Source organism: Mesoplodon mirus (genome assembly GCF_964341445.2).
Source record: "Mesoplodon mirus genome assembly, chromosome: 7".
Classification (NCBI taxonomy): Eukaryota; Metazoa; Chordata; class Mammalia; order Artiodactyla; family Ziphiidae; genus Mesoplodon; species Mesoplodon mirus.
The window spans coordinates 89805357-89831062 of NC_138983.1; the positions used below are offsets into that span (position 1 = coordinate 89805357).

General features: G+C 44.5%; 1 protein-coding gene and 1 pseudogene across 2 annotated transcripts in view; one reads left to right on the forward strand and one right to left on the reverse strand.

Annotated features, from left to right (window-relative positions):
- Positions 1-25706, forward strand: part of LOC309808866 (centrosomal protein of 78 kDa-like) — a 1034926-nt pseudogene that overhangs the window by 396831 nt on the left and 612389 nt on the right. The window lies entirely within an intron of this gene.
- Positions 10950-15597, reverse strand: LOC309808045 (speedy protein E4-like; the record flags this gene model as incomplete). The annotated part of the gene is made up of 6 exons (XM_082628053.1): positions 10950-11369; positions 11530-11698; positions 13224-13309; positions 13794-13852; positions 14748-14969; positions 15489-15597. The coding sequence occupies 6 exons, from the start codon at positions 15595-15597 to the stop codon at positions 11109-11111; spliced, it is 906 nt and encodes a 301-aa protein (XP_082484179.1). The 3' UTR covers positions 10950-11108.

Sequence of the window (25706 nt, forward strand, 5' to 3'; positions counted from 1 at the left end):
ATAAAGAAGATGTGTCATATATACATATATATTTATATGTATACGTATATATATATATATACACATATATATGTATATATATATAACTGTACACACACACACAATGGACTATTAGCCAGAAAAAAAGAAAAGAAGAAGAAGAATGAGGGGCTTTCCTGTGGATGCAGTGGTTAAGAATCCGCCTGCCAGTGCAGGGGAAATGGGTTCAAGCCCTGGTCCGGGAAGATCCCACATGCCACGGAGCAGCTAAGCCCGTGTGCCACAACTATTGAGCCACGCTCTAGAGCCTGTGAGCCACAACTACTGAACCCATGTACCACAGCTACTGAAGCCCGCTCACCTAGAGCCCATGCTCTGCAACAAGCTAAGCCACCGCAATTAGAAGGCCATGCACCGCAAGGAAGAGAAATCCCCGCTCGCCGCAACTAGAAAAGAGGCTGCGTGCCGCAACAAAAACCCAATGCAGCCAAAAGTAAAATAAATAAATTTTTAAAAATTAAAAAGAAATGAAATCTTGCCATTTTGTGGCAACGTGGATGGAGCTAGAGTGTATTATGCTAAGTGCAATATGTCAGAAAGACAAATACCGTATGATCTCATTTGTATGTGGACTCTAAAAAACAAAACAAATGAACTAATGTCACTAAACAGAAACAGACTCATAGGTACAGAGAACAAACAGGTGGTTGCCAGAAGAGGGTAGGTGGATGAGTGAAATAGGCGAGGGAGATTAAGAGGAACAGATAAGCAGTTAGAAAATAAATGAGTCATGGGAATGAACTATACAGCATGGGCAATACAGTCAATAGCATTATAACTTTGTACAGTGACGGATGGTAACTAGACCATAACTAGAGTTAATCTTGGTGATCATTTTCTAATGTACAGAAATATTGATATTATGCACCTGGAACTAACATAGTGTTGTAGGTCAGTTACACTTGAATTAAACTTTTTTAATTCAAACGAAAACAATCGTGTGCCTCGTTAACTAGAGATGCTTAGTCATACAGCAGTTCTCTAGAACATATTCATCCTGTGTAACTGTAACTTTATACCCGTTGAACAACTCCCCATTCTCTCCTCCCCCACCCCTGACAATTTTTGGGTGACTCTTTTAGATACCTCACCTCATATAAGTGGAAACACACAGTTTTGTCCTTCTGTGACTGACTTATTTCACCTATCATAATGTGTTCTGTTTATATCCCCGTTGTCACAACTGGTAGGATTTCCTTCTAATAGGAAAGTCTGAATAATATCCTATGTATATACCCCATTTTCTTTATCCATTTCTCTGTGGATGAAAATTTGCATTTTTTTCCTACCTTGGCTCTGGTGAATAATGCTGTAATGACTATAGAGGTGCATGTATCTCTTCTAGATATTGATTTCCTTTTCTTTGAATATACAGGCTATATTATATTGTATTATATTCTATTACATTATATTCTATTACAGTTATTGTGCCTCCCGGATCTTGTGTTTTTCACAAATTGAAGGTTTGCGGCAACTCTTTGTTGAGCAAGTCTGTTGGCACTGTATTTCCAACAGTAGTTGCTCACTTCTTGTCTTTGGGTCATATTTTAGTAATTCTCACACTATTTCAAACCCTCCATCAGCAAAAAGGTTACTACTCGCCGAAGGCTCAGATGATGGTTAGCATTTTTTAGCAGTAAAGTATTTTTAATTTTCTTTTTGTTTCGGCTGTGCTGCACACCACATCACGTGGGATCTCAGTTCCCCGACCAGGGATCAAACCTGCGCCCCCTGTAGGAAGGCGGATTCTTAACCACTGGACCACCAGGGAAGTCCCTAAAGTATTTTGTTTTAACATCTTTATTGGAGTATAATTGCTTTACAGCGTTGTGTTACTTTCTGCTGTATAACAAAGTGAATCAGTTGTATGTATACCTGTATCCCCATATCCCCTCCATCTTGCGTCTCCCTCCCACCCTCCCTTTCCCACCCCTCTAGGTGGACACAGAGCACTGAGCTGATCTCCCTGTGCTATGCGGCTGCTTCCCACTAGCTATCGGTTTTACATTTGGTAGTGTACATGTGTCCATGCCACTGTCTCGCTTCGTCCCAGCTTACCCTTCCCCCTCCCCGTGTCCTCAAGTGAATTCTCTATGTCTGCGTCTTTATTCCTGTCCTGCCACTAGGTTCATCAGAACCACTTTTTTTTTCCTTTGGTTTCCATCTTGCTTCGTCCCAGCTTACCCTTCCCCCTCCCCGTGTCCTCAAGTGCATTCTCTACGTCTGCATCTCTATTCCTGTCCTGCCACTAGGTTCATCAGAACCACTTTTTTTCCTTTGGATTCCATAAATATGTGTTAGCATACGGTATTTGTTTATCTTTTTCTGAGTTACTTCAGTCTGTTTCACAGACTCTAGGTCCATCCACCTCACTACAAATCGTTCAATTTCGTTTGTTTTTATGGCTCAGTCAAATTCCATGGTATATATGTGCCCCATCTTCTTTATCCATTCATCTGTCAGTGGACGCTTAAGTTGCTTCCATGTCCTGGCTATTGTAAATAGTGCTGCAGCGAACATTGTGGTACGTGTCTCTTTTTGAATTATGGACTTCTCAGCGTATATGCCCAGGAGTGGCATTGCTGGATCATATGGTAGTTCTATTGTTAGTTGGGTTTTTTTGTATAAATTTATGTATTTTTATCTATTCATTATTTTTGGCTGTGTTGGGTCTTTGTTGCTGTACGCGGGCTTTCTCTAATTGCAGCAAGCAGGTGCTTCAGTGTTGTGGTGCGCGGGCTTCTCATTGCGGTGGCTTCTCTTGTTGTGGAGCGCGGGCTCTAGGCATGCGGGCTTCAGTAGTTGTGGCATGCGGGCTCAGTGGGTGTGTCTCGCGGGCTCTAGAGTGCAGACTCAGTAGTTGTGGCACACGGGCTTAGTTGCCCTGCGGCATGTGGGATCTTCCCGGACCAGGGCTCGAACCCATGTCCCATGCATTGGGAGGAGGATTGTTAAACACTGCACCACCAGGGAAGCCCTATTTTCAGTTTTTTAAGGAACCTCCATACTGTTCTCCGTAGTGGCTGTATCAATGTACATTCCCACCCACAGTGCAGGGGGAGGGTTCCCTTTTCTCCACACCCTCTCCAGCATTTATTGTTTGTAGATTTTTTGGTGATGGCCATGCTGAGTGGTGTGAGCTGATACCTCACCGTAGTTGTGATTTGCCTTTCTCTAATGGTTAGTGTCGTTGAGCATCCTTTCATGTGTTTGTTGGCAATCTTATATCTTCTTTGGAGAAATGTCCATTTAGGTCTTGTGTCCACTTTTGGATTGAGTTGTTTGTTTTTTTGATATTGAGCTGCGTGAGCCGCTTGTATATTTTGGAGATTAATCCTTTGTCAGTTGCTTCATTTACAACTATTTTCTCCCACTCTGAGAGTTGTTTTTTTGTCTTGTTTATGGTTTCCTTTCCTGTGGAAAAGCTTTTAAGTTTGAATAGGTCCCATTTGTTTATTTTTGTTTTTATTTCCATTTCTGTAGGGGGTGGGTCAAAAAGGATCTTGCTGTGATTTATGTCATAGAGTGTTCTGCCTGTGTTTTCCTCTATGAGTTAGACAGTGTCTGGCCTTACCTTTAGGTCTTCAATCCATTTTGAGTTTATTTTTGTGTTATGGTGTTAGGTAGTGTTCTCATTTCATTCTTTTACAGGTAGCTGTCCAGTTTTCCCAGCGCCACTTATTGAAGAGGCTGTCTTTTCTCCATTGTATATTCTTGCCTCCTTCATCAAAGCTAAGGTGACCATATGTGCGTGGGCTTATCTCTGGGCTTTCTATCCTGTTCCATTGATCTATATTTCTCTTCCCCAAAGTATATTTCAATAAAGGTATGTACATTGTTTGTTTAGACACAAGGCTGTCGCACACTTAACAGACTACAGTATAGTGTAAACAGAAGCTTTTCATGCATGGGTACACCAGAAATTTCATGTGACTCGCTTTATGGCGGTATTGGCTTCATTGCAGTGTTCTGGAACTGAAGCTGCAGTGTCTCTGAGCTGGGCCTGTACACCCAGAAGTGGGATTGCTGGATCATATGGAAATTTTATTTAAAAGATTTTGAGAAAACTCCATACTGTTTTCCACAGTGCCTGCACAATGTTACATTCCTGCGTACAATATGCAAGGGTTACGATTTCTCTACCACCTTGACAACTCTTATCTTTAAAAAAAAATAAAAAATTGTAGGCATTCTAACAGATGTGAGGTAGTATCTCATGATGATTTTGATTTGCATTTCCCAGATGATTAGTGACGTTGAGCACCTTTTCATGTACCTGGTGCTGTGTTCCGTCTTTCTAACACACATACACACACACAGAGGGATAGAAGGAATCTTTTGGAAGTGATGAGTATATTACCGTGATGGTGGTGATGATATCACAGGTGTGTGCATATGTCCAAACTCATCAAGTTATATACATTAAACATGGGCTAGATTTTGTATATCAGTTCTACGTAAATAAAGCTGTAAAAGCCCAGCAACAAGTGGTGTATTTCATGAGCCAGTGAAGCCCAGGTACATCTTGTCTCCTCTCCCAGGGGTGAACCCAAGCAGCCTTTGAACTTGGCTCACTTTCTGTTTCTTTAGTTTCCCCTTCTATTACTTTTGTGTTTCTCCTTTGTTTTCAGATTCCAGCGAAGTGGTTCCCCATTGGTGGCAGCAGTGGTTCTGAGTTTGGCTCTGTCGTTTGAAGACTTGATGGTCTCTAAAGGGATTAAGTTTCTACAGAACTGATCTCAGTTAGGTGAGAGGTAACAGAGGATCTAGTTTGTTAGTCTTTTCTTAGTCTTTTCTGTTTGTCTATTTGTCTACTTTGACAAGCTCAAATCAATTAAGAATCTCTTGCCCAATGGGATGAGAACGGCTCTTTAATATCTAGACTGGTGAGTGTTTATTCCTGACTCAAGTCTAAGACTTAAAACTGCAGGTAAAAGTTCCATTTCTCTGTATGTCTGTGTGTCTGTAATTCAAAAAGGTCTTTACCTCTGACAGTGCGAGTATGTAATGTTTTCCTACTTCTGGATCTATTAAAGTAGATTGTAGAGTCTGTTAAATTAAAGGGTTTCTGTCCTGATTGGCTTACAAAGATACAAATGTGCTTATAAAAATTATATATCCCTAAAATTCTCAGAGAGAAAGGAATTAGAACTTCTAATACTTTAAATGTGCTAGAAAAATATTCTTATTGAAATCAAGTCAGGGAATTCCCCAGCGGTCCAGTGGTTAGGACTCGGTGCTTTCACTGCCAGGGTCCAGGTTCAGTCCCTGGTCAGGAACCTAAGATCCAGCAAAGCCCCTCGGTGCAGCCAAAAAAAAAAAATCAACTCAGAAATTTAAAGACTTCAAGTTTACATAATTTAGGTAAATCTTTGACACATGAAGCTAGTTTAATATTTTTGGTTTAATAAAAAGTTATTCGTATCTTATTTATCAGTATTAGGCATACATTTAAAACAATTCTACTTGGGTGTGTTCTTCCTAAATTTATATAGGTGTGCCCATCAACTAAGCTCATATTACTTCTACTTAATGTTTAAGGTTATGAAAAATGTAAGTTTGTGTTTAACCACATTTAGTTTTTATTCTGACAAACTTTCTTTCAACAGTAACTATGTTTTCTACTGTGTTAGCTTGTCGATAAATTCCCAGATCTTCAGTTTACGTAAACCCTTGAACTGATACTAAATTGTGTTACTTACTGGATAATCATTGGATACCGAGGTCATTTGTAAGCAAGACAGAAACCTGAGGCACTGATTACTAAGCATAATCTCAAGTTATATGCTCTTGCTGCATATGTTTACTTGTTACCTAGAGGCTCTGTCTGTGGGTGTGTTAATGAATGTGTTTGTCTCTGCCACTTGAATAAGTTGTGTAAGGGATGTTTGCGGCTGTGTAAAGTTGTGTTATGTGTGTTCATGAGCTCTGCTAGCCTGAAATGCTGATGTGTGATGGGCAGTTGTCTATCATTCACTCCTAGTTTTCTTTGTGAAATGGAAGTAACTTTGGTTCAAAGTTAGTATTAATATACTATGAATGAGACTTGACCCATAGTGATGTTATCGGCTGGAACAGAACTCAGGTTCAGCTGCTCATCGCTCAGAAGTCAGTGTTCCAGAGACAAGGGTTGGTGGAAGAAGAAAGATGCTTTATTCAGGAAGCTGGCAACCTGGGAAGATGGTGGGCTAGTGTCCCCAATACCATCTCCCAGTTGCCAATGAGAGGGAAAAGGGGTTGATAGGGAAAAGACGGGAAGTCTCTGGGCTGTGCCGGTGGGGGCTACATGCAGAGTAGCACAGTCAGCTCTGACCATCCTCTTGAAATTGGTCATGCAGCGGTGTGGTCAGTGTCATGTTGATTGTTTCAGGCACAGTTAATCTTCAATTCCAGTGTTGGTTTGTTCCCATTTCCTTGAGGCCAGTTCCTGGAATTGTGTAAGCCATCGGTTCAGGTCTGCTCAAGATGGAGCAGCTTGTGTCATAGCTCCAGTCTGGTCATCATACAGTTAGCTTTCTCCTCTTGTAGTGGTTTTAGTATCTGCAAAACAAGTTAGGAGTGTGTGTCTGACACTGTTACTTATGTCCTTCGGGAGGAACTAAAGATTCTGTGACTGCTGTTGTCCTAATCAGTCCCAACTGCTTGAACCTGTTCTTTGGTGACTCAGGGGAGGCCTGAGAGACTGCAGCTATTTTACAAACAAGAGGCAGGGGACATGGAAGGGCCCTGCATGGTCCTGCTTGGTTCCAGCAACCGAGAGGTACAACTTTGTATGCAAGATAATGCGATGTAGTTTTGTTTATTAACAGGAACAAAAATAGTTTGGTCCTAAAGTAAAATGACTGATTGTTCCAGCACCAGAAAGAGGATAGTGAAGGACACAACCTGAATGAGTATAGAAAGTTGTAGGAGACGGGTAGAAAGGGAATTTTATTTGTCTGAGCCGAAGGCAGCTCAGTTTTGATGTTTATTCCAGAGATTTTCAAAAAAGAGCTTATGGTTCTCTTAGTAGCAAATATTATATTGATGCAAAGCTGGAGTTTGGTTTTCTCTCTGTACAAATGATAAATTTTTTTCATGGAGTATTGGTCTCTTTAATAAGTGGTTGGAAAAGTTGTTCTCTAAATCTGCCTAAACAGCAGAGATTCTGTATCTCACTGGAAGAGGTTTCTGCACCTAGTTCTGAATTCATCCGGCCTTATTATTTTTTTGAAAATGAATGCACAGGGACTTCCCTGGTGGCTCCTTGGTGAAGAATCCGCCCGCCAGTGCAGGGCACACTGGTTCAAGCCCTGGTCCGGGAAGATCCCACGTGCTTTTAGAAACTAGAGCACGGAAAGACTAAGGTCACGTGAAATTTGAAACGCTAAATATTGTCATAGTGTTAAGCAGTTTGAAGATTGTTGGAAGAAATTATTTGTCATTCATTCAAGCAATAAACATTTGATGAATACTTGCAAAACATAAAAAACCTCTAGAGCCCGTGAGCCACAACTACTGGAATCGACGTGCCTAGATCCCATGCTCCGGAACAAGAGAAGCCACCGCATGGAGACGCCGACGCACCCCAATGAAGAGTCGCCCCCGCTCCACTGCAACTAGAGAAAGCCCACGTGCAACAAGGAAGACCCAACGCAGACAAAAATAAATAAATATATAAATAAATGTATTGGGGGAAAAAAAGAAAGAAAATAAATGCACAACAAAAATTTCTGCATTTCTGAGAAAGTTAAGCTTCCTTAAAACTGTGTTCCTTTTGGTCTGGTTTTTTTTTTTTTTAAAGTCTACTGTCAGGAACTCCCTGGCACTTCAGCGGTTAGGATTCTGCGCTTCCACTGCTAGAGGCCTGTTTTCGATCCCTGATCAGGGAACTAAGATCCTGCAAGCTGCGTGGAGAGGCCGAAAAAACAGCCAAGACAAAATAATCATCTCTTGGCTGTTAAACAAAGTCAAGGACTTTTAGTTCCTCCTCAAGGGCTATTGGGTAATATTCTGAGCCACGTCCTTGGAGCTGTTTGGCAGAGACTGAAACCCCCAGCAGGTGGAAGAAGTTAACTGCATGTTGCCCACAAGCACGTAGACCCCAGACCAGTTGGAACCAGAAGGCTGATGATGTTGAGTCCGCGTTACCTCACCACTGACCAATCAGAAGAATGACCGTGAGCTGATCACGCACCCTGTAACCCTCTCTTCAACATGTAGCCCCTTTCTCTTTTCCCTGTATAGTCCTCAAGCAAAACTTCAGGAGGGGAGAGTTGGTTCTTCGGGACATGAGTCCACCTCTCTTCTGGACTGCCGGCTTCCTCAATAAAGCTATCTTTCCTTTTACCCAAGAGTTGTCTCTCAGTATTGGAGTCCTGAATGATGCAAGACCTGCCTCATCTTCTGTAGTTTTCTCTACATGAAAAATAATTGAGGACTGTTTTTCAGAGTTAAGAAATGTGGTTGGATAATCACAACGCCATTAAGCAACACCTCGTTGGACAGCAAAGAGGCGAAGCCGACTGGTAATGACCACACACATCCTGACTGTGAGAAGACTTTCATCTTTATTGTAGTTCCCCAAAAGCTGCATCGCACGGTACTCTTGAACAATCTAAAATAACATACAAACATGCTGAGGCAAGTTAAAAAATTAGGACTGAATTCCCACAATTCAATAATGAGAACTAAAAAAATACAAATGTATGCTTACAAGAATTGGGAGGAAATACCCACTATGCCATAAGTAGAATGGAAATATGATGTAATAGATAAAATCAACAATCCCTCTTGAAAATGTGAGTAAAATTGTATATATGTGTAAATATACAACAGCTACAGTTCTCATCACAAAAGTTTGTAGTAATAAGATGTTTCAAAATGAAGACTATTTCAAAACTATTTAAAATAAATATATAAATATAAAATATAAAAATACAATAATTTTATAGGTGACATTTTCAAAATAAGCCAGTGAAACTTAAGTCATGACCCTATGGCTGTAATTATATATATATATATATATTTTTTTTTCTAATTATATATTTTAATGTTATTCCCTCCTATTCTGAGCCGCTACACTCCACCTTCAAATGCTTCTAGACTGGGGCAAACAAGTGTATAAAAAATGGTACCTCCAATGTTTGTCTCAGGGGAGATGGAAATGAAATGATCTGAAAATTGAGGTGGTGCCTTCCAAAAGGGTGGAATCTGAATAAACCCTGTTTTCTTATTGTCCTGCCACAGACTCCTAGAAGCACGCCCCGCTCCTAGGAGTATAACACGAAAACTGGCCTCCGCTCGTTCTAGAAGATGCTGGCTTCTTCTCGATGATCTGCACAAGAGGCTTCTCCCTTCCTTCTTCACGGCTGTCGTCAGTGTCTGGATTGACCTCTTGTTGAACATCCTCATCTCTCCTGGGCTCTGTGATCTGGAAGTAAGAGAAGGAGCAAGGATGTCAGATTTCAAAGTGGCAACTGTCCAGATATAAAGGTTTTCACATTCTTAGTCAATTCTAACCAGAATTGAGACTCATTTATGAATGGAGTTTTATCTCAAATTCTCCATTCTGAACCCCAGTCCTGAACCATTCATTGTTTTCAAGTGCGATTCTTGGACTTTGGTGACCCTGACTCCAAAAACTACTGAATGCACCCAAGATCAGGCCCAGTAATCTGCTTTATAGCCCAGACTCCAGGTGATTCTGCTCAGGGAGCTGGCATTTGGAGAATGCTGCTTTAGTCTTAACTCACCTTGGTCCTTTGGCACCACTTAAATTCTGAACTTGGAAGCACACTACAGACATCACTGACAAGTCAACATCGTGGACCAGGAGACCTGAGGCCGGATCCCTAACCCTAACCCTGCATCCTAATGTCTATGTTATTATTAAGTTTTCATTTATTTACTTATTTTCTTTCTTTTATTTTTGGCTGCATTGGGTCTCTGTTGCTGCGTGTGGGCTTTCTCTAGTTGTGGTGAGCGAGGACTACTCTCCGTTGGTTCTCCTGACGGCTTCTCTTGTTACGGAGCACAGGCTCTAGGCGCACAGGCTGAGTAGTTGCGACTTGCGGGCTCTAGAACGCAGGCTCAGTAGTTGTGGCTCGTGAGCTCTAGAATGCAGGCGCAGTAGTTGTGGCGCACGGGCGTAGTTGCTCCGCGGCATGTGGGGTCTTCCCGGACCAGCGCTCAAACCTGTGTGCCCTGCATTGGCAGGCGGTTTCTTAACCACTGTGCCAACAGGGAAGTCCCTGGATGCTAATGTTTAAATAATACTCAGCCCTAAACTTGGTTAGTGTTATGTGCTGAATGTTTGTGTCCCCCAAAATTCTTATGTTGAAATCTTAAAATCTTAACCCCTAAGATGCTGGTATTAGGAGGTGGGGTCTTTGGGAGGTTATTAGGTCATGGGGTAGAGCCCTCATGAATGAGATTATTGCCCTTGTAAAAGAGACCGTGCTGTGTTGTTTCTAAGCAACGCGGTCTGTAGTAGGGCAGGTTGAATGGACTAAGACAGCTAGTTTGCAAGACTTAAACCAAATGTTTGCTCAATCCTCTGCCCACATCTAGAACTCTAATGTGTCAATTGTAATAAGCCATGCTGAAGATGGCATTCCTTAACCTTCAGTCGTTGTGATAAACCCCCTTGACCATAAACGTGAGAGGGAAAAGGTGAATTGTACTAGAGGAATCATTGGTCCAGAAGTGGTGAGTCAGGGGGAATAAAGAGTCACAGGTGATCTGGCCATAGGCAATTTGAAAGTAAATTTGGATGAATATAAAGCTAGTCATAATTCATCTTTTCTTATTGAACGTGTGGGCTGTTCTATCTAATATCCTGTTTGTAGACATTTACTTTGTTGTAGATAAATGCTAGAACCCATAACCCTGAGGGATGTAAGGCCAAAAATGAATGAAAAAGAGAAACACAGTATATGGAAAAGAATCACCATCTCGTCAAAGCTGTTATTTGGACCCAATTGCTTTGGGTGAAATAACTTCAGTGAGACCCATGCGTCTGGGACAAACTGGTTTCCCCGAGGTCTGGTGCCCACGGGCCTCGCGGTGCTGGTGTCTGTGTGTGGCTGTCAGTCCGTGGCTGGCGCAGAGTCGGCACGTGGCTGTGTGCCTGGCTGGCCCCCTTCACAGCGTGAGAGGTGATGTGGGTCCAGCAGTGGGATTCCTCCTATTTCCTCAGTAGACAACACATCATTCCACCCGCACCTTTGCGCACGCAGACCTACCTTTGCACAGGCCGATGACCTCAGGCCTGCGTGGTCCTGGGGCCTCTGGGGCAAGAGGGCGCGATCTCTTCCCCACACCCAGAGCTCTGGATCAAAAGCCTGGATCTGGAAAGACAAACAGCCCCTGGCAATGAGGATGCCGCTGCCTCCCGTTGCCCCGCCTCCGGTTCTTTCTCGTCTGTCCCCAAGTCCCAAACCGAGTCCCCCATGATCCCCACCTCCTCTCCGTCCCTCCCCCTCCCCGAGACCACCACAGCCCACCCACCTGCTCGCACTCTTCCCGAGTGACCCATGTCTTCCAGCCCATGGAACGGATGAACTGGGAACGCAGTTTGTGGAACAAGGCATGCTGGGAGCTGTTCTTTCCATAGAGGAACGAAACGATGGCCTGCTTGGGGGCCTGGTTGTTCTCTTCCATGTCGCTGGCCACATAGCTGGGGAAAGACATGAGGTCGCTGTCATCAGGACAGGAAGGGCCTCCACTTGAGATCAGCTTCCCAGAAAAGAGGCAGGCTGAGCATCCTCACACGACCCACCCAGCCCTGCCCAGCGTCACCGGGAGCCGCCCAGTCATCAAGGAGCCACTTCCAGGCAGGACCTTCGGAAGGGTGCCTCTCACACCTTGATGATGAGGACACGATCCAACCCCCCTCCCCGTTCCCTTCAACTTGTTTTATGTGCACACACCTCTCTTCCTATGTTGTAGGTACATGTACAGTTCCTGAGGGCAGGAGCTGATCTGATCTGTTTCTGCATTCATCCCTCTCCTAGCAAATGACACATTTAGGGCTTTGTTCATATTGATGCATGAATTCAACAGCCTTTTGTGAATCTCTGTTCCCACCACCTCATATTCCCCAGCATGTAGGGTGTACTTTATAAGGTTTGTTAGATGAATGAATGAATGAATGAATGAATGAACATTTTATCTCATGGCCAAATGCAATACTGATTACCTAGAAGTCTCACAATAACAAACATTTGCCCAATGAAAAGAATTGTGCTGAGTGTTTTGGGAATGCATTGACATTTTGACGAGACCTGCCTTCCACATGGTGTCTAGTCTAGTGGGACCGGGGAAGGGGAAGGGGGGAGATAAGAAATGACTATAATGCAAAGCATCACATTATAATACAATTTGAACTAAAGTGCCTCTGGGATGCAGAAGTTAGGGAGATCGGGCATCGTGAAGGTTTTGGTGTTTGAACCCACTTTAAGGATAGGGTCGTTTTCTTCAGATAAATGTATGGCAAAGATACCTGGATAGAAAGCTCAATAGAAACTTAGAGGGCAGGGTATTTGGAAGGAGCAGTGAAACACAGGAATAAAGTATCAGGACGGTGTGCTGGAGATTGCAGAGAGAGTTAAATCCCAACGCAGAACTCTGGCCTTGATTTGGCATGTCATTAGCCAATGAAATTGTGTGAAGCGGTCAGACCTGTGTTTTGGAAGGATGTTCAGGCAAATAGAGCCAACTGGCTTGGAAGACTTGGAAGAAACATCAGTGGGGAGCATTTGACACCAAATCCGCGCTATGTGATACGGGCCCCGATTGTGGCATTTGTCGTGGGAATGCAGAAACGGAAGATAATCACACTTGGTGCTGATGTGGGAAGACCCGAGACCGGAGAATTCGAACTGGAAACGTCTCAAGTCTGTTACTCAGGGGCAGGATGGTGTCAGTTCTTTCTTCCTCTCCTCTTAGGAAAGTTTTGCGTTTTGCTTTGTTTCTTTCAGTGTTTTAATTGACATTAGGGTAGTTTGTTTTGACAGTGAATGCTATAAAAAACAGAACATGGTTTGAAAAAGAAACCACGGTACCGTAATCCTGTCATTTTCACACCTAGAGTCAGTACAAAGGGGTTTAAAAAAATAGATGAAAGGTCAGAGCCCCACGTCTCTCCCTCTGCCCTCCCAGGGTGTTGAATATTGATGGCGGGGATGGAGCAAGGTACTCACAGAGCTATGAAGAAATGGATTCTCTGGAATTGCCAGGAGAGGAGCCCGGCCCGGCTGACATACGCTATCACCATCGACAGGAGATACTGATGGAAAGAGGGGAAAAAACGTAGGAGAGAGGTCACATCCTGGAAGAGGAGAAAGAGTGGGAGGGAGAAGGGAGCAGGGGACGAGGAATGGGTGGTGCCACTTGGAGGAGAGACCCCCGTGTAGGGTGAGCCTGATTATTTGGGGAAGGGGAGAGGACAGAAGGTCAGAGTTGGCGGCGCTCCAAGGATGGGAGGCTTTGGGATTGAGGGCGTGGACTTAGGGCCGCGGGCACAGGACGGTGTTCGATGAACCAGAGCCAAGGCGAGTCCCCAGGAGCTGAGAGGAGAGGGGACTTAGGCAGCAACCACCAAAGAGGCACTCCTGGGGCTCAGATCCCAGAGGGGACCTCGAGGCCCCTGGAGGGAAGTGTTGACAAGGCATGAGGTTAGGAGGGGAGTGGAAACGTGGGTGTAGAAAGCACCCAGCGCGCCCACCTAGAACAGGCGCTGGAGCAGGAATCCATCTCAGTGGGTGACTTACCTTGTCAGATACTTCCAGGTTTTTGTCCCAGGCGAGGAATTTCTTAACGACGGGATCCTCTGTGAAAAAAGGGCAGATGTTGCCAGTGGGAACAGGGCTGTCGTGGGAGCATTCCAGAGCCAAGAGGGTGAACCGCGCCCCCCTGGGGAAATGCCAAGATGTGGCCCAGGGTGAAGCTGACGGAAAGAGGGGAGGGAAGACCATTCACTGTGGGAGGAAAGGGGGTGACTCCCCTTCTGGGGAGGCCGAGTGACAGGGAGTGATGCCCCTTCATCATGCATTCACGTACCTGCAGAGGGCATCAAGATACTCTCAGCCAATGTCTCAATTGACAGTCATGTCAGGGGGTGAAGATGGCTTGTCAGCCCCTCCTCCCCCCACCCCGAACATGCCAGTAAGATTCAAAAGGCCAGTAAGAGCTAGAGTCTCGGATACAGTTGAAACCAAGCGAACCTAATCCTGTATCATTTCTAAATCTAACCTAGTCTTGTATCATTTCTAAGTCTAACCTCATCCTGTATCTTTTATGTGTCCCCCGTATCCTTTATCCGTAGACAGTCCGCCAGGGACGGAGAGCGCACCAAGTAGCAGGGAATTCTTTTCCACTGGGAAAGTGTAGTCATGGGAAGTTTTGGTTTGTTTGTTTTTCAAGTATAGGATTGGAGGTTGCTGGGCAGGGCGGTGGGTCCTTACCAAGCATCCACTTGAAGACCTTGTGGTGCTCAGGCAGCACTGAAGACACCCGCTGTCGCTTCAGCTTCATCTTGAGCCCACTGAACGACTCCACGACCCAGGTGTCGGCCTCGTGGTGCTCAGGCAGCACTGAAGACACCCGCTGTCGCTTCAGCTTCATCTTGAGCCCACTGAACGACTCCACGACCCAGGTGTCGGCCTCGTGGTGCTCAGGCAGCACTGAAGACACCCGCTGTCGCTTCAGCTTCATCTTGAGCCCACTGAACGACTCCACGACCCAGGTGTCGGCCTCGTGGTGCTCAGGCAGCACTGAAGACACCCGCTGTCGCTTCAGCTTCATCTTGAGCCCACTCAGCGACTCCACGACCCAGGTGTCCTGGGCCTCAGCGGCCGTGTTGCCCTCCACCTCCGCTCTGAACGCCACTGACCTCCTCCTCTTACAGCCGGGGCGCTGAGGCGGGGGGCTGCAACCAGCCCAGGGAGCTGACGAAGGAGAAGAGACTACAGTATGACGCTCTCGTCTTGGGAATTCAGCCACTGGTGACCACCCAACCCCACCCCGACTCCGCCTCCCCCCCCAAAGCACCCCCGTGCTTTCCAGTCTCACAGACCGCTGACCTTGCCCCAAGTCATCTTTCCATCTTTCTCTGTCCATATCTACCTATCCCTCCCCTGACTCTTTTTGTCATTTGTCCAGCTTCCCGTTCTCGAAACTCTTTCTCATGGTAGATAATTTCTCCCACCAGGAATAAAAAAAAAGAACCCTCCCCTTGTTTCCTCTCTCCTCTTCTCTCATCCTTGGATCTCATCTCCTAACCCTGTTTCTTGCTCCCCAGGTGTTCCGTGTCCCCAGCTCCTGTGCTCTCCTCCCTCAATCCCTGGCTTTCTGAATGTCTCCTTTCTTTCATAGGCACCTTATGCAGGTGCTCCTTCCTGACCTCTGTACCCTTTCCTCCTTACTGGTCAAATCTCTGAAATTCCTTCTCATGCCAGCCCCCTCACCTGACGGTCCTGGGCTTTCTTCATAGACAGTCAACTCCAGGGGGTACCCTGAAGAGCTGGACTGGGAGTTCAGCTCCTCAGCCTGGGAAGTCGGTTGACGATTGTCCATGATGTCTCCCAGACTCTTCCCTTCCTCGAAGCCTAGACTCTGCTTTGTCCCAACTCTTCTTCTGGACTTGGGCTAAACACAAGTGGTCGTCCCTTCTCCAAGCTGCGGGGCAACTGTCAGTGGAGAGAAGCTCTGGCGAGATTCTGTCGTCTACTACTGCTGCCAAGCACCAAGGAGTCTGGTCCATCCAATCGGGAAGGTCGGAAGCCTCTGATGTCATCATCGGAGTTTGAAGGAAACCAGTTTGAAGGAAAACACAAGTAACTGTCAGACCTATGCGTGCACTTGTCCCAGAGATCAGGGGTAAATGGTATCTCCTGCCACTGACCCAACCTCTGCCCGTCCTCCAAAACCCCCTTCAAGGTATCCGGACCCCTCTTTTTTTTTTTTGTCATAAATGGCAACATTTTATTCTGTTTTTTTTTCTTCATCTTTATTTTTTATTTTTTTTTTGCTTTATAACAAATTTAATCAGTTATACATATACATATGTTCCCATATCCCCTCCCTTTTGCATCTCCCTCCCACCCTCCCTATCCCACTCCTCCAGGCGGTCCCAAAGCACCGAGCTGATCTCCCTGTGCTATGTGGCTGCTTCCCACTAGCTATCTACCTTACGTTTGGTAGTGTATATATGTCCATGCCGCTCTTTCACTTTGTCACAGCTTAGCCATCCACCTCCCCATATCTTCAAGTCCATTCTCTAGTAGGTCTGTGTCTTTTTCCTGTCTTACCCCTATGTTCTTCATGACATTTTTTTCCCTTAAATTCCATATATATGTGTCAGCATACAGTATTTGTCTTTCTCTTTCTGACTTACTTCACTCTGTATGACAGGCTCTAGGTCCATCCACCTCATTACAAATAGCTCAATTTCGTTTCTTTTTATGGCTGAGTAATATTCCATTGTATATATGTGCCACATCTTCTTTACCCATTCATCCGATGATGGACACTTAGGTTGTTTCCATCTCCGGGCTATTGTAAATAGGGCTGCTATGAACATTTTGGTACATGTCTCTTTTTGAATTATGGTTTTCTCAGGGTATATGCCTAGTAGTGGGATTGCTGGGTCATATGGTAGTTCTATTTGTAGGTTTTTAAGGAACCTCCATACCATTCTCCATAGTGGCTATACCAATTCACATTCCCACCAGCAGTGCAAGAGTGTTCCCTTTTTTCCACACCCTCTCCAGCATTTATTGTTTCTAGATTTTTTGATGATGGCCATTCTGACTGGTGTGAGATGATATCTCATTATAGTTTTGATTTGCATTTCTCTACTGAGTAAAGATGTTGAGCATCCTTTCATGTGTTTGTTGGCAGTCTGTATATCTTCTGTGGAGAAATGTCTATTTAGGTCTTCTGCCCATTTTTGGATTGGGTTGTTTGTTTTTTTGTTATTGAGCTGCATGAGCTGCTTATAAATTTTGGAGATTAATCCTTTGTCCGTTGCTTCATTTGCAAATATTTTCTCCCATTCTGAGGGTTGTCTTTTGGTCTTGTTTATGGTTTCCTTTGCTGTGCAAAAGCTTTTAAGTTTCATTAGGTCCCATGTGTTTATTTTCGTTTTGATTTCAATTTCTCTAGGAGGTGGGTCCAAAAGGATCTTGCTGTGATTTATGTCATAGAGTGTTCTGCCTATGTTTTCCTCTAAGAGTTTGATAGTTTCTGGCCTTACATTTAGATCTTTAATCCATTTTGAGCTTATTTTTGTGTATGGTGTTAGGGAGTGATCGAATCTCATACTTTTACATGTCCCTATCCAGTTTTCCCAGCACCACTTATTGAAGAGACTGTCCTTTCTCCACTGTACATTCCTGCCTTCTTTATCAAAGATAAGGTGAGCATATGTGCGTGGGTTTATCTCTGGGCTTTCTATCCTGTTCCATTGATCTATCTTTCTGTTTTTGTGCCAGTACCATACTGTCTTGATTACTGTAGCTTTGTAGTATAGTCTGAAGTCAGGGAGCCTGATTCCTCCAGCTCCATTTTTCATTCTCAAGATTGCTTTGGCTATTCGGGGTCTTTTGTGTTTCCATACAAATTGTGAAATTTTTTGTTCTAGTTCTGTGAAAAATGCCAGTGGTAGTTTGATAGGGATTGCATTGAATCTGTAGATTGCTTTGGGTAGTAGAGTCATTTTCACAATGTTGATTCTTCCAATCCAAGAAGATGGTACATCTCTCCATCTATTTGTATCATCTTTAATTTCTTTCATCAGTGTCTTATAATTTTCTGCATACAGGTCTTTTGTCTCCTTAGGTAGGTTTATTCCTAGATATTTTATTCTTTTTGTTGCAATGGTAAATGGGAGTGTTTCCTTGATTTCACTTTCAGATTTTTCATCATTAGTATATAGGAATGCCAGAGATTTCTGTGCATTAATTTTGTATCCTGCAACTTTACCAAATTCATTGATTAGCTCTAGTAGTTTTCTGGTAGCAGCTGTAGGATTCTCTATGTATAGTATCATGTCATCTGCAAACAGTGACAGCTTTACTTCTTCTTTTCCAATTTGGATTCCTTTTATTTCCTTTTCTTCTCTGATTGCTGTGGCTAAAACTTCCAAAACTAGGTTGAATAAGAGTGGTGAGAGTGGGCAACCTTGTCTTGTTCCTGATCTTAGTGGAAATGGTTTCAGTTTTTCACCATTGAGGACGATGCTGGCTGTGGGTTTGTCATATATGGCCTTTATTATGTTGAGGAAAGTTCCCTCTATGCCTACTTTATGCAGGGTTTTTATCATAAATGGGTGTTGAATTTTGTCAAAAGCTTTCTCTGCATCTATTGAGATGATCATATGGTTTTTCTCCTTCAATTTGTTAATATGGTGTATCACGTTGATTGATTTGCGTATATTGAAGAATCCTTGCATTCCTGGAATAAACCCCACTTGATCATGGTGTAAGATCCTTTTAATGTGCTGTTGGATTCTGTTTGCTAGTATTTTGTTGAGGATTTTTGCATCTATGTTCATCAGTGATATTGGCCTGTAGTTTTCTTTCTTTGTGACATCCTTGTCTGGTTTTGGTATCAAGGTGATGGTGGCCTCGTAGAATGAATTTGGGAGTGTTCCTCCCTCTGCTATATTTTGGAAGAGTTTGAGAAGGATAGGTGTTAGCTCTTCTCTAAATGCTTGATAGAATTCGCCTGTGAAGCCATCTGGTCCTGGGCTTTTGTTTGTTGGAAGATTTTTAATCACAGTTTCAATTTCAGTGCTTGTGATTGGTCTGTTCATATTTTCTATTTCTTCCTGATTCAGTCTTGGCAGGTTGTGCATTTCTAAGAATTTGTCCATTTCTTCCAGGTTGTCCATTTTATTAGCATAGAGTTGCTTGTAGTAATCTCTCCTGATCTTTTGTATTTCTGCAGTGTCAGTTGTTACTTCTCCTTTTTCATTTCTAATTCTATTGATTTGAGTCTTCTCCCTTTTTTTCTTGATGAGTCTGGCTAATGGTTTATCAATTTTGTTTATCTTCTCAAAGAACCAGCTTTTAGTTTTATTGATCTTTGCTATCGTTTCCTTCATTTCTTTTTCATTTATTTCTGATCTGATTTTTATGATTTCTTTCCTTCTGCTAACTTTGGGATGTTTTTGTTCTTCTTTCTCTAATTGCTTTAGGTGCAAGGTTAGGTTGTTTATTCGAGATGTTTCCTGTTTCTTAAGGTGGGATTGTATTGCTATAAACTTCCCTCTTAGAACTGCTTTTGCTGCATCCCATAGGTTTTGGGTCGTCGTGTCTCCATTGTCATTTGTTTCTAGGTATTTTTTAATTTCCTCTTTGATTTCTTTAGTGATCACTTTGTTATTGAGTAGTGTATTGTTTAGCCTACATGTGTTTGTATTTTTTTACAGCTCTTTTCCTGTAATTGATGTCTAGTTTCATAGCATTGTGGTCGGAAAAGATACTTGATACAATTTCAATTCAAACAAAATTTTTTTTTTTTTTTTTCTTTTTGCAGTATGCGGGCCTCTCACTGTTGTGGCCTCTCCCGTTGCGGAGCACAGGCTCCGGATGCGCAGGCCCAGCGGCCATGGCTCACGGGCCCAGCCGCTCCGCGGCATATGGGATCCTCCCAGACCGGGGCACGAACCCGTATCCCCTGCATCGGCAGGCGGACTCTCAACCACCGCGCCACCAGGGAGGCCCCAAACAAAATTTTTTTTAGCTAAGTAGTATTCCATTGTATATATATATATCACATCTTCCTTACCCATTCATCTCTTAATAAACACTTAGCTTGCTTCCATATGTTGTCAATTGTAAATAATGCTGCCATGAACATTAGGGTGCATATATCTTTTCAAATTAATGTTTTTTGGTTTTATTTTTTTCGATATATATCCAGGAATGAAAATGCTGTGTCATATGGTAGTTCTAATTTTTTTTACAAGTTTATTGGAGCACAATTGATTCACAATGGCATATTAGTTTCTGCTTTATAACAAAGCAAATCAGTTATACATATACACCTGTTCCCATATCCCCTCCCTCTTGTGTCTCCCTCCCTCCCACTCTGGACCCCGCTTTACCGCTTCCCAGCAGGTGCACTGTCCTCTCCCTGCTGGACTCTTCCTCTCCCTCCCATTCCTCTTCCACGGCCTGGTGGGAGAGTGGGGAGAGGGACAAGGAAACTTAGGGGAAGCAGCAACGTTTCAGCCTTATAAGAGTGAGATAATGGCTTCCGTGGTGGTGCAGTGGTTGAGAGTCCACCTGCCGATGCAGGGGACACGGGTTGGTACCCCGGTTCGGGAAGATCCCACATGCCGCGGAGTGGCTGGGCCCGTGAGCCATGGCCGCTGAGCCTGCGCGTCTGGAGCCTGTGCTCCACAACGGGAGAGGCCACAACCGTGAGAGGCCCGCGTACCCCCCCCCCAAAAATAAATAAAGAGTGAGATAAGTATGTAAAAAAAGATCCCAGGTACATCGACTCACTGGATTAAAAAGTTACGTTAAAACACGCAATTTGGCAAAGCTCTTCGGCTTAATGTTTACTGACACTGCGTTCAGAATTCTGTACTGGGGGAGTACACGTCCGCTCCCCTCAGGCACCTTTGAGTCCAAGAGCCATTTGGAGAAGCTAAAATCATAGAAAACTACAGGTGCTCACGCACCCTTCAAAGGGTGTCTACAAACACACACACACACACACACACACACACACACAGGGCACCTTTGGATGTCACAAAGTCCATAGATTGTCCAAAGCCTGCCCCTTGATTCCAGTTAAGAAGTTCTAGTCTAGTTATCAAAATCTTGAGAATGTGGTATCACTGTTGACCCAGAGATTTCACTACCTGAATAAAAATGTCACATGTACAAAATACTAAATGGAAAAAACTCCAGTTCAACACAGATTATTTTTCTGAATAAAAATGTCACATGCGCAAAAAGACTAAATGGAAAAATTTCCAATTCCAGACAGGTTATTTTTCTATGAGGGTAGGAAGTATATGGTAGCCGAGATGCAGAGAAGAAAATAGCCAACTCAGGGTCATGCAGTGTCACTGGAAGCTTCTTCTGAACCTCCCAACTCGTACTTCCACTCCTCCCCTTGGGGTCTGAGTCTTGCTTTTTTTCTTGGGTTTCCCTGGTGGCACAGTGGTCAAGAATCCGCCTGCCGATGCAGGGGACACAGGTTCGAGCCCTGGTCCAGGAAGATCCCACATACCGCGGAGCACCTAACGCCCGTGCGCCACAACTACTGAGCCTGCAAGCCATAACCCCTCAGCCCGCGAGCCACAACTACTGAGCCCACGTGCCTAGGGCCCATGCTCTGCCGCAAAGAGAAGCCACCTCAATGAGAAGCCTGCACACCGCACCGAAGAGTACCCCCCGCTCGCTGCGACTAGAGAAAGCCTGCGCCCAGCAACGAAGACCCAACGCAGCTGAAAATAAGTAAAACAAAAATCTTAAGGAAAAAAAAAAGAAATCTCATTGTTGTGCAACCATCCTGACCATCCATCTCCAGAATGTTTTCATCCTGTCCAAGTGAAACTCTGTCCCCATTAAACACTGACTCCCCATCCCCCTCCCAGCCCCTGACACCCACCACTCCACTTTCTTTCTCTATGAATTTGACCCGTCTGGGGACCTCACAGAAGTGGAATCATGTAACATTTGTCCATTTGTATCTGACTTATCCACTTAGCTTAATGTCTTCGCGTGTCATCTGTGTGGTAGCCTGTGTCAAAATTTCCTTCCTAGACCCCAAAGCCAGTGTGGACAGTACACAGTGAGTGAGAAGGAAATAAAACCGTGGGTCTAAAGAAGTTCAGATGTTTGCCAAGTGCAGTGTGAAAGCAGTGAATGAGAGGTGTCCTGATCCAGTTTGCACTGAAAGGGGAACAATTGATTTTGGCTGCTGCATAAATGGATGGGGTGGGGATTCAGTAAGAGTGGAAGTCGGGAGACCCAGATAAGGTTAGGAATTTGACGTGGTAGTCCAGGAAGACGATGTCTGAGAAGATGGAGAGAAGTAAACAGGTTCTCTATATTTGGAGGGAGAATCAGCAGGGCTCATCGGGGGATCAGATTGCGGGGAGGTAGCGGGGCGCTATTCTGTTTACTCTGTGTGCACGTGTGTGCTTATGCCTCTACTGCTGAGACTTAATTGTTTCTACAAAGAAACACTAACCTTTCCTCTTAAAAGTGGAATTGTTAAATTTTCACTGTTCATACAAAGAAATGTCAATCTTTGAAAAATACATAAATGGTCTTTGTATCAATTAGAAACTTTTCTTCCTGTTTGTGGGTGAATAATATCTGTTGTGTGAATATACACACTACATTTTCTTGATCCATTCATCTGTCAGTGAACACTTGGTTTGTTTCCACATTTTGGCTCTGAATCTTGCTTTTGAATTATTGTTTGGACTTTGATGAGAAGTATCTGTGTTGTTCAGGATGTGCCCAGAGGTTTATTCTGTCTTCTGATCACTTCCATATTTCTAATTAGCCCAAGCAATGCATACGTAGAGTCAAATCAGTTCATCCAAGGTGCAGGGACTGAGTGTCTCTTTGGTTTGCACTCGTGGACTTTCTGAGATGTTCTAGGTCTCAGAGGCTGTGCAAAGAGTGCCTGAGGTCCTCCAGAGCTGCCACAGCCTGGCTCTCCTCAGGGTCTGCACTGCTGGGAAAAGCACTGCTGCTTGAGGACCTGTGTCCCTCTGCTGTAGACGTTGCATTGTTAGGAGGCAAATGAATTCAGATTTGCGTTCCTCATGCTTTCAACCATCACAGCTGATTGGGTCCTTGTATAACAAAACAGAAGTTCACTCCCTCTTGGCTAACAGGCTTTCAAATATTAGAAGGTTGGTATTCTGTCCCCATGAAAATTTCTCTTGTGTACTGTGAAATACCCTGATTGCTTTATCTAGTCTTCAGATCTGGATTTGCATAATCCCACCCCACCGCACCTTGTCCAAATGTGCTACAGTCGGGTGGGACCCATCTTAAGATGTGTTGGTATGTTGTCCAAAAATGGCGTAAACAGCCCAGATTGAATGTGATGTTGTAAGTGAGCAGGACCTTGTGGGGCCTTCCTGGGACGGATTCTCCCCATGTCTTCTGCCTGCTTCTTGTCTTTAGAAAATTTTAGCCTCCTAGCCTTCCGTGAGTTGGAAACAAACAATTTAATCAGAGAAGGGAGAAAGTGCCAAAAGCAAGGAAAAGAGTCCCAAAAGACCAAATAATACTAGTGTAGCCGTTAAACAAAGTCAAGGACCTTTAGTTCCTCCTCAAGGGCTGTAGATACTGTTCTGAGCCACGTCCTTGGAGCTGTTTTGCAGAGACTGAAGCCCCCAGCAGGGGGGAGGAAGGTAACTGCATGCTGCCCACAAGCACGTAGACCCCAGACCAGCTGGAACCAGCCGGTTGATGATGTTGACCTCAGATTACCTCACCACCAACCAATCGGAAGAATGTCCACAAGCTGACCACACACCCCTCAAGCTCCTCTCCCTCACCCCACTCGTTTGTAATTCACTTTAAACATTTTTTAAATTTTATATTGGGAGTATAGTTGATTTACAGTGTTGTGTTAGTTTCCGGTGTACAGCAAAGTGATTCAGTTATATGGACACAGATATCTATTCTTTTTCAGATTGTTTTCCCATTTAGGTTATTACCGAATTTTGCTTTTTTTTCGTGGTGCTGTGTGGCTTGTAGGATCTCAGTTCCCTGACCAGGGATTGAACCCGGGCCACGGCCGTGAAAGACCAGAATCCTAACCTCTGGGCCACCAGGGAACTCCCTAGGTTAATACAGAATATTGAGTAGAGATCCCTGTGCTCTACAGGAGGTCCTTGTTGATTTCCTGTTTTATATATAGTTGTGTGCATATGTTAGCCCCAACCTCCTGATCTATCCCTCTCCCCCACCTTTTCCCTTTGGTAAACCTAAGTTTTTTTTCTATGTCTGTGAGTCTGTTTCTGTTTTGTTAAGAAGTTCATTCGTATCACTGTTTTAGATTCCACATAGGAGTGATAGCATATGGTCTTTGTCTTTGTCTGACATCCTTCACTTAGTATGATAATCTCTAGGTCCATCCATGTTGCTGCACATGGCATAATCTCATTCTTTTTTATGGCTGAGTAGTATTCCATCACACATACGTACCACATCTTCCCTATCCATCCCTCTGTCGATGGACATTTAAGTTGCTTCCATGTCTTGGCTATCGTAAATCGTACTGCTATACATATTGGGGTGCATGTGTCTTCTTGAATTATGGTTTTCTCTGGGTATATGCCCAGGAGTGGGATTGCTGGGTCCTACGGTAGCTCTAGCTTTAGTGTTTTGAGGAACCTCCACACTGTTCTGCACAGCGGCAGCACCAGTGTACATTCCCACCAACAGCCTCACCCCATCTGTAAACACCTTTCCCTGAAAGCCACTGGGGATGGGGAGTGGGGGCCTTTTGAGCCCTAGATACCTGGACCCCTTGCTTGTTGCCCTGCCATAAACGTGGCACTTTCCTTCACCGTGACCCATGTCAGTAGATTGGCTTTAGTGCATGCGGGCGAGTGGACCGAAGTTTGGTTCAGTAACAGCGTGTTTGGAGATAAGCAAAACTGTCACCTCTCCTCCTCTCTTTTCCTCCTGTGGATGCAGTTTAATATAACAACGGCTGTAGCTCTCGTGCAGAAATATCAGTAGGGTGAAGCAGAAGTGCTTCGTCAATACAATCCTTTGGGCATGAGAGTCACGTGGAGAAAATATTCCAACACAGATGCCTGGACCCAGCCTCACAGATTCTAATTCCACAGCACTGAGCCAGGGCCTAATTTTAACCTTCTCAATTGACATGCTTCTGATTTGGAAATGACTGGGTGGGATGTGCCACCCAGGCTGGTGCAGTAGGGGGTCTTCAAGGCGTCGTTGAATGCAATAAGCAGGAGGGAGGTGAACCGTGACCTGGATTTCAACCAGGCAGCCTCTGTCAGGGCTGTGGCCGGGCCATGGGTCCACAGCTGAGCGGACGTCTGTGTCAGCCTGCAGTCCTCCTGCCAATGGGTCCGTGACAAGCCCTCCAGCGGCCTGGTGCTGCTGCGGATGAGCAGCCCTGGGATCGGAGTTCAGCCCAGGCACCTACCTGGTACATACACAGTGCATGTGCTTGTGAGGAAACCGCCCTCTCCACCAGGAAGCCTGGAGCACATCCTCCCGTACAGCCCTCAGAGGGGACCAACCCTGCTGACACCTTGATCTCAGACTTGCAGCCTGCGTAAATGTCGGACAGTGCATTTGTGTTGCTTAAGCCCGCCAGTGTGTCGTATTTTGTGACGCAGCCCAAGTAAACTGCTACGACCTGTATTTTGAATAAGAAGGAATTCACATGAGACGGTCACTTTCCTGCTTCCCCTGCCTTTATTTTTTTTATTTTTATTTGTAAAAAATTATTTATCTCTCTTAGGCTGCATCGTGTCTAATTGCAGCACGCGGGCTTAATTGCCCCGTGGCGTGTGGGATCTTAGCTCCCGGACCAGTGTTCCCAGGCTTTGAACCCACGTACCCTGTATTAGAAGGCGGATTCTTTACCACTGGAACACCAGGGAAGTCCCTCCCCTGCCTTTAAATTAAGACATGTCGCTGAGCTTCAAA